Below are 13916 nucleotides of genomic sequence, written 5' to 3'. Positions count from 1 at the left end.
TGCCACTAATTTTCTTCTGGCTCCCCACAGGAGGAAGGGAGCTGGCAGTGGTGCCCTGCAGGAGAATACTGGCTGTCCTTAGAGCATGTTCAGATGTCCACACTTTCCAGGTAAACACAATCATTTTTTCGGACAACCATGTATTGTGAAAAAACACTTGCTTTTCTGAGACAGCCCAGACATTCAAAACCTGCTGCTCTCCAAGCAGCTTCTTTCTAGAACTCTCCTTGGCCAAGTGAGGAGCAGTACTGCCAGGCTTACAGCACACACAGGGAAGGTCTGGAATATCTGTGGGCTCCCAGGTGAGAAGCTTTAGATATTCAGTAAGCAGGGGGCAAGCCAGCATCTTGACACTTCATTTTCCCCAATGCAGAATAAAGAAACACTGTTTCTGTCCAGGGTCACCAGCCTAGGCCACATCTACAGTCACCCTTTAAGTTGCCACTGACAACTTCATCAGTTCACTACCACAGTCGCTAACAAAAATCAAAGTTCCCAACTCTGAAATCTGAAATACTTCACAGAGGAGTATGCTGGGAACAAACCTGTAAATTCAGAAACCAAAAAGCAACCAATTTCTTCCCAGCAAATAATCAGGCTGACCAGGCTTTACCTTGAGGTACTCAGTCCCAGGATCTCCATCTTAACCATGAACCTCACTGCAGACTCACTGCAAGGTCCCTGGTCCCAGCACAGGTGTTGTTTTTAGGCACACAGAGAGAATCAGGCACAGCAAACTCCTCCCTGCAGTGCCTGTGGACTGTGCCTCCATGGCAAAGACAGGTGACCTATGCAGTGCCACGTCTTGCACAGCACAGGCCACACACTCCTGCAGAGCCACATTTTGCTTCCCCAAAGACTTCTCAGCCTAGTTCAGGTGTCTGAGTGTCAAGACATTACTCACCATCCACGGCATGTAGGTCTCTGTGCTCTTGGAAGCAGCTATAGTATTTATATTTTTTCCCACAAATGTCACACGTGTACCTAAAATTGTCTGTAGGAAGAAGAAAAGAGACCAGTTTAGAAACTCTGAGGTGAAAGGCAAGCACTGCAACCACACTGGTCAACCACACACCCCCATACACTGACACATCCCACGTGCTCTGCCAGGTCTCTAAGGCACATAGACAACCACTGCCTCACACTGTTCCCCCTGCCCACACTATATGGCTTGGACATATTCTGATTTATTTCCTCTTCAGACAGTCTGCTCTCCAGGGCAGACCCCAGAGACCTCACAGCAATGAGCATGCAGGGCAGCAGGCCCTGCTGGCATCTCCTTTGGAAGTTCAGCGCTCAGCAAGTTGAGGGACAAGCAGCTGCTGGTCAGGATGGGGGCAAAGGGGCAGAAATAACACAGAGCCAATGTATGAGCACACACCTGCTTCTCACTGCTGCTGTTCACTGATTCCCAGCTGCACCCAGGATCTGTCAGAACCAACAAACCCAGGAGACCCAACAACCCAAGGCACACAGGACAGTAAGGTGCTCAGTGAAGGGAGGGCTGACGAAGCTTGGTTTCATACCCATTTGTTCCCTACACCCCATCACTTCATCCCAGCATCAACCAACCCTTCACCACAGCTGTGTGGGGCAGACAGTTGTAAAGCAGTTCCAAGTGTTTATAGATCTGGTTTGCTCTGAATGGGGGGGATCAGTGTCTTTAGCTCAGCTATAACACCAGTGCATGAGGAGGATTTCCTGGTCAGCTCGGTGGGGTGTTTCTCCCTCTGCTGCCTGACACACCCTGGGGGCGCCCTTCCTGAGCTGTCACCCCACCTGTCAGACAACCCCAGGCTGATGGCTTGGTGCTATGAGCCCACAGCAAAGTGGCAAACATAATAAAGTCCATGGCAAACACAGTGAAACACATCATTTGTACAGCCACAAAGGATCCTGAAACCAGTGTTTCCTTCCCAGCAGGAGCAAGGAGTGCAGGCAGCAACTCCCAGGGCTCCACAGAGAACCTGCCATTCAGGGAGCTCCCCTGCAGCAGTGCAGTTGTATCCATGTATTCCCCTATCAGCAAAGTTAAAGCCTTGTTTTTACCTCTTCCATGCTGTGTTCCAACACACCAGACTGTGCACATCAAGTAAGGTCTCATTTTACTTCTCCATCACTTTGCTTTTAAAACCGCTCCCTATTTTAAGCTATGATATATTGGTACAGTGTAATCACTCACTTGGGTTCACTGCTCGGTCCAGCAGCACATGGGGTTCAGCACTAAATAAAGGATCACTGTCACCCTTTATTCAGAGTGACTGTAGAAGCTATGATCATCTAGCAGAGAAAACTGCCAAATCTAAATGGTGTTAAACACCTGGGCACTGGAACTTTACCTCTGTGACTAAAAAATATTTGTATCTTAATCAGAGCACAGCAGGGCTAAACTAGAAGTAAGGGGGTTTTAGAAGTCCAGGTTGGACAAGCAAGGAGAAAGGGACTCTCTGCACAGATAATGCATGGTTCGAGGGAGAGGAGGAAGAGCAGCAGAACACACCTGTAAGAACATTCTAGTGGCAAAAGCACTGGCAAGGCACATTTAACTGTGTTTGTTCTCTTATGTGATCTTGTGCAGGCTCCTTGTGTGGTCAAAAAATGGTGCTGAGGGCCTCCCTCTACCCTGGGCCCTCTCCCACAATGAAAAGGATCAATGATTGCTGCTGAGTACCTGTGTAGCTGCTGCAAAACCCCCCAGACAATTAGCACAGTCAATCAGCAAGTCAAGTAGCAGAGAAAATCCTAACTAGGCATCAGTCCCACCTCGATGGGTGTCCCAAAACCAAGGAACCAACCTCCTTTTTGAAGTGCAATGAACTCTACAGGACCAACTGAAGATTAACTCTTCAAAGCAGTCCCAAAGACCAGGCACTTTCATGTTCAGAGAACACAAACTATTATGGTCTTAGTTTGGAAGAAAAGAGCTCAGTAAATAGTAAGACTTGTTAGAACAGAAGAAAACTAACACACCATTCCACAGGGCCAGGCATGGCTACCTGTGGTCCTGGGGGGATCTCACTGTCCCCAGCAGAGCCCATGCTGGGTACGGGCACTTCTTCCCTTGGCAGTGCAGGGAGCATGGAACATGTAACAGGTGCCAACAGCACAGCCCCAGAGAGGACGGGTTTGTTGGTGTTAGGTGACTGTCCCCACAGGCAGAAGGATTTCCAGGGATTACAGAGAAGTAAGAATTTGTTCCAGCTGGTCCAGCTTGGCACAAATCTCCTGGGCTCTGTAGGAGAGAACACCCAGCAAGCAGTACCCAGCCTCAGACACAGGAGCTTTACAGAGAATTCACAAAATGCTGCCCATGTGCAGCCAAGCTTTACCTCTCAAAACAGCAGTCCCTGCTGAGGCTGCTCCCAAGAGCCAGGTCCACTCCTCAACCAGTACAGCCATCTCTGCTGACAGCCTTCCAATACACCCAGCACTAACCCAGCAGACACTACTTTCTTAGCAAGAACCTCCCTGGGCAGAACTAGCCCTGCACTACCACTTAGAGTCACAGAATCTCCTGGGCTGGAGGGACCCACAAGAATCAGACACCCCAACAATCTCAGAGCATTGCCAAATGCTTCTTGAGCTCTGTCAGGCTGTGCCCAAAGGGAAGCTGTTCGAGGGCAGTTTTCCTGCTGTGGGTTATAACTGCTACCCCAAGGTGTCCAGCTGGGGCACAATATCCAGTACCTGAAACACAGCTTGCCATGGGAAGAGCTGCAAGGGACTCCAGGTGCTCAGGTGTGCCTGCAAACCCACACTGAAACCATCCCTAAACCTCTGCAGAGGTGGACCCAGACAGCTAATGCTACCTAGGCAAGTTTGCTCAGATTCAAAGTCTCTGCTGTCACCAGGGGCTGCACCTTAAGGCTCCACCCAAAGCACAACCACACCAGCAGGCACTATTAGGGCAGGGAAGGACACTCCTCAGGCCCCCAGCACATGTTGGCCCTTACTGGTATTCAAATCCTTGCTGCCAGCTAAGCAACAACCCTGCTGCAAACACAGACCTTCAAAATGCTCCAAAGACATCTGCTCAAACCCCAGACTCCTCTTTCTTCTTCATGCTCAGGAGCCTTTCCAACAGGAGCAGGGACTCCAGAGAGAGGTCTAGTGAGTACCAGCTGTACTTATTTAGCCAGCTCACAACTCATCTTTAATATATAGGCACCTTAATAAACTTTAATAGAGCACCTTATCTTGCTAGTAGTAGAAAAGGCAAGGCACAGCCTCGTTACAAAGCAGCTCCTCAGCTATGAAGGACTGGCACACTCAGATGGCAAATGAGCAGGTTTTTCAAGTACCCCAAGAAATAACTCCACAGGGACTGAAAGAAGTTTTGACCACTCTGCTTGCAAGTGGATCCCAAGAAAAGAGAGAATGAGCTGTTCTTCTCTCCCATCTCCAGGAGCTGCTGCCAGCTGGCTCTGGTGGTGTGTCCAGCACTCACTTGGACTGGCTGAACTCCCTGCTCCAGGGTTGAGCTCAACTCTCTTCCCAGATCCTGCATTCAAGATTTGAAGAATTTTTGTTGGTTTGATTCACATATTCCCCAGAGAAAGAAGCACATATTTCATTTTGGCAGGAAAGAGAATGCAGAGAACACATGCCCAGCAGTGGCAGCCAAAACAAGACACTTCTTTCCTTAGGACACTTGGCCTCAGTGGATTTTGCTTTAGAAACCCAGGAAGGAAATAAGAGCAATCAGAAATGTGTTGAAAGGTCAGGAGTCCTGTATGACTAAATATACAGCGAGAAATACAGATCACCTAACCCACCCTCCAAAGTGCAGGAATACCACAAAAGCTGGGTACACGCTGAGCCCACTGGGCTCCAGGAGCTCTGCACAGCATCCCAGAAACCCAGACTGGAAACATCCATCCAGCTGACATCCCTGCAGCACTGCCAGCACAGCCCATGAGGGGTTCCAAATGATGGGCTCTCCCCACAGCAGCTGCAGGAGCTCCTCAAGGACCTGTCCAAGGTGAAGAACAATTTCCACCTGGCCCAGAATTCACACTGAGCTTTCAAATGGCAGAAGCCACAAAAGGTACTTGATAGAGGAGCTCTCAGCAACTGGCACCCTGCAGACACCCTGGAATGCTCTGGCAGAGCACTACAGGAATAGCAATCCAGCAGGACAGTCTCCTGCAAATGGAGAAGGGCAAAACTGCGGAATGTAAACAGATCACAACAGCCTGCTGAATTCTTCCTAACATCCAGAAGTGCTGCAGGTCCCAGTCAGGATAAAACCAGGAAGATTAGAAGAGGGCAGTGTGGGCAGCACTGCTTGAACTGCTCCCATGATCAGGATGGCTCCTTTGCACCAGCAGGTTTGGGAATGGCAAAGGAAGCACCCAACATAAGGAATTCTATTCTAAATCCTACATTCTATGACAATTCCACATAACTCATTCACCTTGACAAACAAGGTTTGTCAAACATAAAGTCCAGGAGCAGCTCTTAAAGGGGTGGGGCTGGATTTCTTACAGCTGCATTGCATTTATGTCACCTCTCTATTTAAGGCTGTCATGTTTCTGGCCCCAAAAAGGCTTTCTGAGTGGGGTTTAAGTGACCACAAAGGATCAGCATCATCCCTCCAGCTTTGGCCAGTGGATCACAGGACAGTCGACGACTTGCTCTGATCCTTGGTTTCACATTCCTTGTTTCCTGGAAATCTGCTGGCAGATACTCAAGTCCTGTGGGTGACAAACCCAGAGGGCTGGAGCTGGGGAATGGGTCTGTGGCAGTACCTGGAAAAAGCATCACCTTTCCTGGGGTATCTGCCTCACTGGAAGGAACCATGAGCAACACCAGCACTCTTCAGGAAGAGCCAGTCCCCATGACTAATCCACCTGATGCAAAGAAACAGGAAAGGATGGCATTTTCTGAGGACCATGCTGCATGCTTCCCACTGGGAAACACTTCTCCAAGCTGTGTCCAGGGCACACTCTACCTGAGCAGCCTCCCTGGAAGACCCAGAGTGCAGCTAATGCTTCCTTACAACATATCAGGGAAAAAACAAAACATCTGGGACCCTCACTTGTTTCTGTGGATTCCACCCAGGGCAGCACAAAGACAGCTCTGGAGAGAGGCTTCTTCTCCCTTTCCGCAGCCAGAGGGGCACCTAGATGGAAAGGAACACATTTATGGCTTCCTAAGCTGGCAGAACATTCCCCGCGCAGGCTCACAGACAATTCCTTTGACCTGAGCCTTTGGCATCTTTTGAGGATTCCTTCCAGACTGGCCGTGAGGAGAGGCAGAGTCAGGGCTGCAGGCAGGAGCACAGACCCCCCTCTCCTCCCCCATGGAACTGTGCCTTGCACACAGGTTACAGCTTTACAGAGGCATTTTACAGCCAGGGACAGAGTTGCCAGCAAAATCAGCTCCAATTTACATCAGAACTCTACTTAAAGGTGTCTAATGGCAAAATTTCTTGAAAAGGGAGCAGGACTGAGCCCAAAGTCAGCAGCAAACCTTTAAGAGGATTAAAGTACCCAGAATTACATTAGTAAGGATTAAGTAATAATAAAATCCAGAATTCTGGAAAGGACAGAAACCCCCTCACACAAAGGCACAAGCCAGATCCTAAATGGGAGTAAGGAAAAAAAAATCCTGTGGGCAAACTATTTCAAGATCGCTCAGTTCACAATAATTTACTTCCTTCCCACAAACATTTGGCCTCTGTCAGGAACACAGGAGACATTGAGGAACACACTGGATTAACACTGTGCTTCCCATGCTTCACACAAGGGCATCCTTGGGATGCAAACTGCCAAGCCAGGAATAATCCCAAACCCTCAAAGGAAGGGGTCAAATCCCCTGAAATGACCCAAAAATTGGTGCAAGGTGCTGGCTCACCTTCCAGCTGGCAAGGGGCCAAATGACAGGTGAGAGGGCATGGAGCCAGAGGCTCATGCTTGCTTTCTCCACGAAGGATTCCAGGGCCATTCCATCTCCTGAGGTGCAGTCAGGAGCTACAGGGCTGAATTACCTCACAGCAATTTTTAAGCTTTCAAGTCGGTGGCCAGAGGAATCTATAAATTCTGTGATACTTTATTGAAACCATGTGTCAGCTCAGTGTATCACAATGGAGATTTCAATGCACACCATCCAGGCCTGGATGTAATCCTACCAGGTTTGGAAACTTGATGCCAGACTACCAGGAATTTCCCTGCAGAGGGGAATATCCTGGTTTAATTTCTGAGAGAATGAACTCTTGCTCAGAATAGAATGATGGTCACAAACTATTATTTTTTAAAAAAATGTTTTGGGGAAAAGGTGTTTCGGACACTACTTACTGGATGCTGAGAGACATTCTCAGGATGTTACACATCAAAGAATTTCCTTCTCCCTCAATTAAAAGTATGCTCAGGTTGAATCCAAACAGACAGCAAATATCAGCCATTTAAAGAAAAAAAAAATTAATATTTTACAATGTCGTGGGGTGACAGCCTTTATCCCAATATCGTGTGTTGTGTCTGGCCTTTCTTCCCCCCCCCCGGCCGTCTTGCCGCGGCGGGGCGGGGAGGGGGGGGGGTGAGGGTGACCGGGCACCTCGGCTTTGGCTTTTGGGCTGGCTGGCTGCTGCTGCTTAGCTTGCTGGCTGCTTTTGCTTTTGCTTGCTGCTGCTGCTTAGCTTGGCTGGCTTGCTTTCTTTTGCGCTCTTCTTTTTTTTTCCTTTCCCTCTTTCTTACCCTCCCCTGAAGATACCGTACCGGCTCCGGACCTGACCTGGGACGTCCAGGACCCCCCGGAGTCTGCGAGAAGAAGATCAGCACCCTCCACAACACTGCCTGGTTTCTTTTTCTTTTCTTGTGTTGGGGAGTGTTCCTTTGTTACTTGTTATTAAATAGATTTTATTTTCCATTTTGCTCCTCCGAGGAATTCCTTCCCGAACCCGGTATTGGGGGAGGGGTGGTTGGAGGTTTGTTTTAGGGGACTCCCTTTCGGAGATTTCCCCTAATTTGTCCTAAACCAGGACATACAATTATCCCCCAAATCAGCATCATGGAGTAGGATATTGAGGCTCCATGGTAGAATTCAGACACATGAGATCCTGTCTCATCCTGCCTCATCCTGATGTCACTTCAGGGCAGGGCAGGGTTCTTTTTTTGTAAATTCCAAGTGTAAATAAAGGTAAGATAAAGAATGGTCTAATCAGTGTCTCTTAAGGTGTTACGCCGAGCAATCTGGCAATGAACTACCTCAATGTGCACAATTAAAAAAATAGGTATACTTGAACCTACATAACCTGTAAATGAGGGAAGATTCATCTTTCTATCAATAAGGATCTGAAGTTCCATCTCAAGTGAAAAAGTCCATTCAGCCCACACTGTGGAGTTCTGCATAACACACAATAAAGACAATTTTATTTTAAAGCCCCTTCTGGAGTAAAAAAGGTTTGGATGGGAGCACACCATTCATCTGTCTCACAACTGCTTGGATTAAATTATGTAGCACTGAGAGTTTCATAAAAGAAAAGCAAACCTCTCCTGACTTTTTCCTACTCATTTGTCCAGGACTAGAAATTCTGTTCTTACTGTGATTTCCAGATGGGAATTTAGATGGATTATCACTGCCTGGTTTCCAAAGTGGAAAGAAGAAGTTCTAGTTAAATGACTGAGCAGCATTGAAGAAGAGATCCTGTCTCCATAAAACCTCTTAATGAACAAAATGAAATTAAATTAAGCCAGGGGGGAATGCAGGACACTGCTCCCCACAATCACCCAAGGCAATCAAGAACACCAGCCCTGCTCATGCTGAAAGGAGAAGGTGTCAGTCAGGCAATCCCTGTATTCCTCTGCCTTTCTGGTTAGGAAGATCCTTAAGAGGGACGCTACTGAGAATTAAAATACTTAAAATACTGAAGGTGTATGGGTTTGTTTGCTATTCAGGTTCAACATTGCTGAGATGCCAACAAGCAGTTGAACAGAAAAAGGTCAGGCTGAAAGAAGAATTTGGAATAATCCCTGGCATGGCTGTTGTACACCTCTTCTATTGCTAAATTCCAACCCACATTGGAAGATGAAAAGTGCATCACTCACTGAATATACCAGAGATGTATTTCTGCCTTTACTAAAACTCTCCTGGCATCTTGAGGACAAACTGAGGGATGACCAGAACTGTCTGGGATTACTAAAATTCTTATCCTCTTTTTATTGAAATAAATATATTTCTCTATAATTTTCTAGGAACTCTGTAAGAGATTTGTTTCCAAATATTAACATCCAGATTTCTGTAAACATGGTCTATTTGGGCAGCATCTGAGAACGAATTGAGAAAGAAAAATTAGCAATTTTCTACATAAGATCATCTGAAGATCACAGAATTTTAGACAACTTGAAAGCCTTCTCTTCTAAAATCTCTGATTAAAACTACCCAGAGAGACACTGCTCCTCTCCAGAGCAATGGAACTGCAGGACTTGCAGCACATCAAACCCTCCAGTGTGTATCCTGTTCCTGAGCATATCTTTAGGACTTGGATGGAAACACACTGGATATCCAGGAACTGTTCCCAATTTCACCCACCTCAGATAGAGGACAGGTCACAGAATTACAAAATATTCTGGGTTACAAGAGACCCACAGGGATCATGAGCTCCAGCCCCTGTCCCTGCCCAGACGCCCACTAACCCCACCCTGGGCATCCCTGGCAGCGCTGTCCAAAGGCTCCTGGAGCTCTGGCAGCCTCGGGGCCGTGCCCATTCCCTGGGGAGCCTGGGCAGTGCCAGCACCCTCTGGGGGGAGAACCTTGCCCTGAGCTCCAGCCTGACCATCCCTATATCTTGGGATAACTACCTCCAATACCTCAGGTTTCAAACTCAAAATTTCTTCACACTGAAAATCCCTGAACTAAGTTTCTTATTATTTTCTTAATTTTTCCTCCTCCACTGAAATTTGTCACCCTTGGCCTCAGCCCATTGGTCACTTACACGTGCAGATCTTGTTTGGCAAATGGGAATCTAAAGAGACTTTGCCTACTTAAAATGCAAACACATTAGGAAAATAAAATCCATTTTTACAGTTCTCCCCAAGAAGCAGGAAAATTATTAAAGAAGAGCACTGGGAAAATGAATCAGGCAGTTGTAAATGATTCAAAGGTCACCATGGTGGCTGCACGTGGGTGCGCACACATCCAGCACTCACTGTATCACACTTTTCACTGGGGAAGTGTCAGTGAGCACAACAAAGCAACTTCCTGGGCTTTGCTCTGCTACCCCCCAGAAAAGTAAAAGAAATCAAAAGTTACATTTACTTTAAGGAAACATTTATGTTGCAAATTAATCAAGCAGTAGAGATGCTGAAGGTTCTTCCTCAACCATAATTAGCACCAGCAAACCACCTCCGCATCTTCCCATCCCTGTCAGAACTTTACAAACACCATATCCTGTATGAGTAAGGTGTGGGCAAGAAAGCCTTAATTTTGACTATATTAATTTCATGGTTTAAATTCACAACCCTCCAAATGTTTTTGCACATGCAAGGCATTAGCACTGTGCCTCCACAGTTAACATTTGCAAGGCATATTCCAGCCCACATCCCTGCTTCTAACCTTTCACTGCTTTTCCAAATAAATTCCTTCTCAGGCTGAACTTTCTCACACTTAGTCAGAGCCCAAAGGGGAATATGTTTTTAAAAGATCAGATCAATCCTTTTTATTTATGGGGTTCTGAAATATTTACTGCATATTCCATCTTGGAAAAAAAATAAATAATGCCACTTCCTTTTTTTCCTCACTGTAACTGCAGTGGAAACACATGGATGTACATCTGTGCCCAGGTGGTGAGTTTGAGGGCATGTGGCTGAGAAACTGGAAAGGAAAATATTCTGTTTGCTGCCTACAACATCCTTAGACCCAGTGAATATTAGTGACCCTCTCCCACCAACTGTCTTGTCCAAGGCCAGCACCCAGGTACACACAATAAGTAAGTATGAACGGCTACAAATGGGGAAGAAGAAAGTAAATTCAGGATGTCTTTATATTAAATATATATATTTTATTAAATTTTCAAATGTACTTCTTCTGAAGATCATTTTGGCACCTCTTGCCATCCTATTTATCCTTAAAAGCAGTCCTTTTTAACCCTGTGACACCGCAGTAGGTGCTGGGCATCCCTGCCTTCCTCAGGATTTGCTCCTGAGCTGCTCTTCAGGCTGTGTGGTGCCATTGTGTGACAAATTCCAATGACCACATTTTGCTTCTTTTGCAGCCTGAGGGTGGTCTGAAACACCTAGATATACCCTCACCTGTGAGACAGTATTTGTGATTTTCAAATATTACTTCCAAGCAAGGAAAAGGGGCTCAACACAACAGAAAAGCCAAGAGACACAAAGAAAAATCAGGTTCTGTTATTTGGGATCAGTTGGGATTTTGTGGGATGTGGCCCAGGAGTTTCCAGTCTGTGGGGCTGGTCACAGTGAGCATTAATGTTCTCTGACAGCTGCTCCTGTTTATGCCAGGATTTCAGGCACAAGGGAAGGAGGCTGTCAGGGATGCTCTGGGCTTACAGACAGGATCTGCAGGCTGGGCTCTGAAGCATCTCCCAAAATAGGGAGGTCCCTGGAGAGCTGTGCAGGATTAACTTGCTGCCAGGCTCACCACTGGGATCTATCTGCTTTTGAGGAACAGCACAAAATCCAGCTGTGCCTCTTGAACAGAACTGCAGGTACACAGGAGCAGGAAATGGAGACAGAAGGGCCGGGATCTACCAGCAAACAACCATGAGCGGTCTTCCAGCCTCCAGCAAATGTCTCTGAATTGCCATAGGAACAACTGCAACAGCCCAGGCACAGAAGCAAGCAGAGCAGTAGAACTGGCTTGCAGGGGAGCTCTCTTTCCATGCTGTTTTCCCACCCATCCCCTGGATGGTGTCACAGTGCAGCCTGGGAGAACAGCCTGCTTTAAACTGCAGCTTGCTTGTGATGGTCCTCAAAAAAGGTGTCACCAGGGAAAAATCACACTCAACCCCCACTGTCAGCAAGCTGTCCTGATTCAGCCAGCCCGACTGACATGCTGGAGATCAAGGCTCCCAAAAGCACCACATCCTGATTCTTCCCACTTTTAACAGCGCTCTATTTAAAGAACCCAGGAATGGCAGGACTCTTCCCTAGAGTATCAATCAGCACTGCTCCCCCAGATTTAGGAATTCTCCCCTGAAAGGTCACTCATGAAGTTGCAGACCACTAACCAGACATACCTGAAGTTATTATATCAGCTGTACTTTGAGATACCTTCTTTTAGAAATCCTTCCCTGCCCACTTCCCTGGGCATTTTCTCGTTTCTTTCTCAGGGCACAGACTGCAATCCAAGCGTTGTGCCCAGCACTAACTGGGCTGCAAGCCCAGGACCTGCACTTTATTCCATTGACACTCACCCATTTGTTGCCTCTGGCAAGTCACTTTCTCGCTGTCCTGCTGCTTCCTGCCTGCCTACAGAATTCCAGACTCCTCTGGGAAGCAATACCAGACTCAGCCAGACAAAGGGCTTAGAACTACTATGGACTGGGAGCACTACCTGCTGTATCTGTTAACATTTGGTATTTTGGTATTGAAAGGCCATTGCTGAGGTGAAATGAGGCAAGTGTCATATTAACATTTGCCAGAGCAACATGAGTTCTGCCCTGGGCTGGTCTGAAGAGGCAGAGCACTGTAAGAAAGAGCAGCAGTGAGCAGGCAGAGCAAAGCTCCAGTGCCTACACACTCTCAGGTGAACTTCATGGGCAACCCTAAAACTCAGCTCCTCTTCAAGCTCTGCAAGGCAGTTATGATTACTCTGAAGATGCTCCTGTACATAAGCTCCTCTTTCCAACACAGAAAAGGATGGTACCACACTCCAACAGGCTGAATGTTCCAGGCACAAAATCAGAACCCCAGACTGCTTTGGGTTGGAAGGGGCCTCTAAAGATCACCTTGTTCCACCCTCTGCCATGGCAGGGACACCTTCCACTATCCCAGGCTGCTCCAAGCCCTGTTTAACCTGGCCTTAGGCACTTCCAGGGATTCAGGGGCAGCCACAGCCTGGCCCTGTGCCAGTGCCTGCCTACCCTCACAGGGAACAATTCCTAATTCCCAATATCCCATCCAACCCTGCCCTCTGTGATTCTGTGATTCTGTAGCTGTGTCCCCAGCCTGGGACACGTCACTGAACACAACCCACTGGACACCGCCCACTGAACGCACCCCACCCCACAGCCTGGCATGGTGCAAACACCTGATCTGGTGAGAGGAGCTGTTGCCTCAGCCGTGTCCCTGCCCCCACAGGGCCCAGGTCCCCCTCTTGCCCCTGGGTTTATTCAGGACGTGTCTGGGTGCCAAGAATGTCCTATGGAATGTGAGCAGCAGGAGGGAAACTGTTTGTTTGTTCCAGTTTGTAACTGCCCCAAATATGATTGGAATTCCCATGGAGAATGAGAGCACAGACCCAGCCCAAACACCTTCCCTGAGGACTTCCCAGAGTCCAGAACAAACCACACAGGCATATGAGCATCTCAGAAAAGACCTCCAGACTCTTCTGTGGGAACAGCCAGTGACCAGGTGTCAAACTAGCCACACCTGTCTAGGAAAAAGATATTAAATAGACAGTTCTTTCAAAATCACCCTCTTCTCTTCCTTGTCCCTGCCAGTTGAAGTTGGTAGCAGTCAGACAAGTCTCTTTAACACATTAGCACTGTGGGTTGCATTGTTTTCTTCTCTCTCCTGTGGGAATTGTGGTCTTGGACCATGAGCCAAGGCTCAAAAAGGAGCTCCCAAAGCCATGCAGCCGTGTCCCTGTGAGCACATCCCCTCCTCACCACCACAGAGCTGTGGCTCTTCAAGAATGTGTTCAAAAAATAAAGGGAGTCCCAGAGACACCATCTAATGACTATAAACCCCAAAGACTGAAAATAACCAACTAAATGAAACAGTTTTTCCTCAAGT

The 13916-nt window shown here is 47.5% G+C and overlaps 1 protein-coding gene across 16 annotated transcripts in view; it reads right to left on the bottom strand.

Annotated features, from left to right (window-relative positions):
• The window catches only part of ZNF618 (zinc finger protein 618), a 148649-nt gene that overhangs the window by 39139 nt on the left and 95594 nt on the right, over positions 1 to 13916 (bottom strand). For 10 of the 16 annotated variants that reach the window (XM_050980773.1, XM_050980783.1, XM_050980784.1 and 7 more), the window contains 2 exons: positions 6041 to 6124; positions 905 to 994 (listed from right to left, as the gene is read on the bottom strand). In XM_050980773.1, the coding sequence (XP_050836730.1) occupies positions 905 to 994; positions 6041 to 6124 (174 nt within the window). The remainder of the gene's footprint in view (positions 1 to 904; positions 995 to 6040; positions 6125 to 13916) is intronic. The other 6 variants (XM_050980786.1, XM_050980782.1, XM_050980785.1 and 3 more) reach the window with 1 other exon arrangement.

The sequence above is a fragment of the Serinus canaria genome, chromosome 17 (genome assembly GCF_022539315.1).
Source record: "Serinus canaria isolate serCan28SL12 chromosome 17, serCan2020, whole genome shotgun sequence".
Classification (NCBI taxonomy): Eukaryota; Metazoa; Chordata; class Aves; order Passeriformes; family Fringillidae; genus Serinus; species Serinus canaria.
The sequence above is the reverse complement of the archived record's forward strand: the minus strand, read 5'-3'. Positions and strand labels throughout refer to the sequence as shown.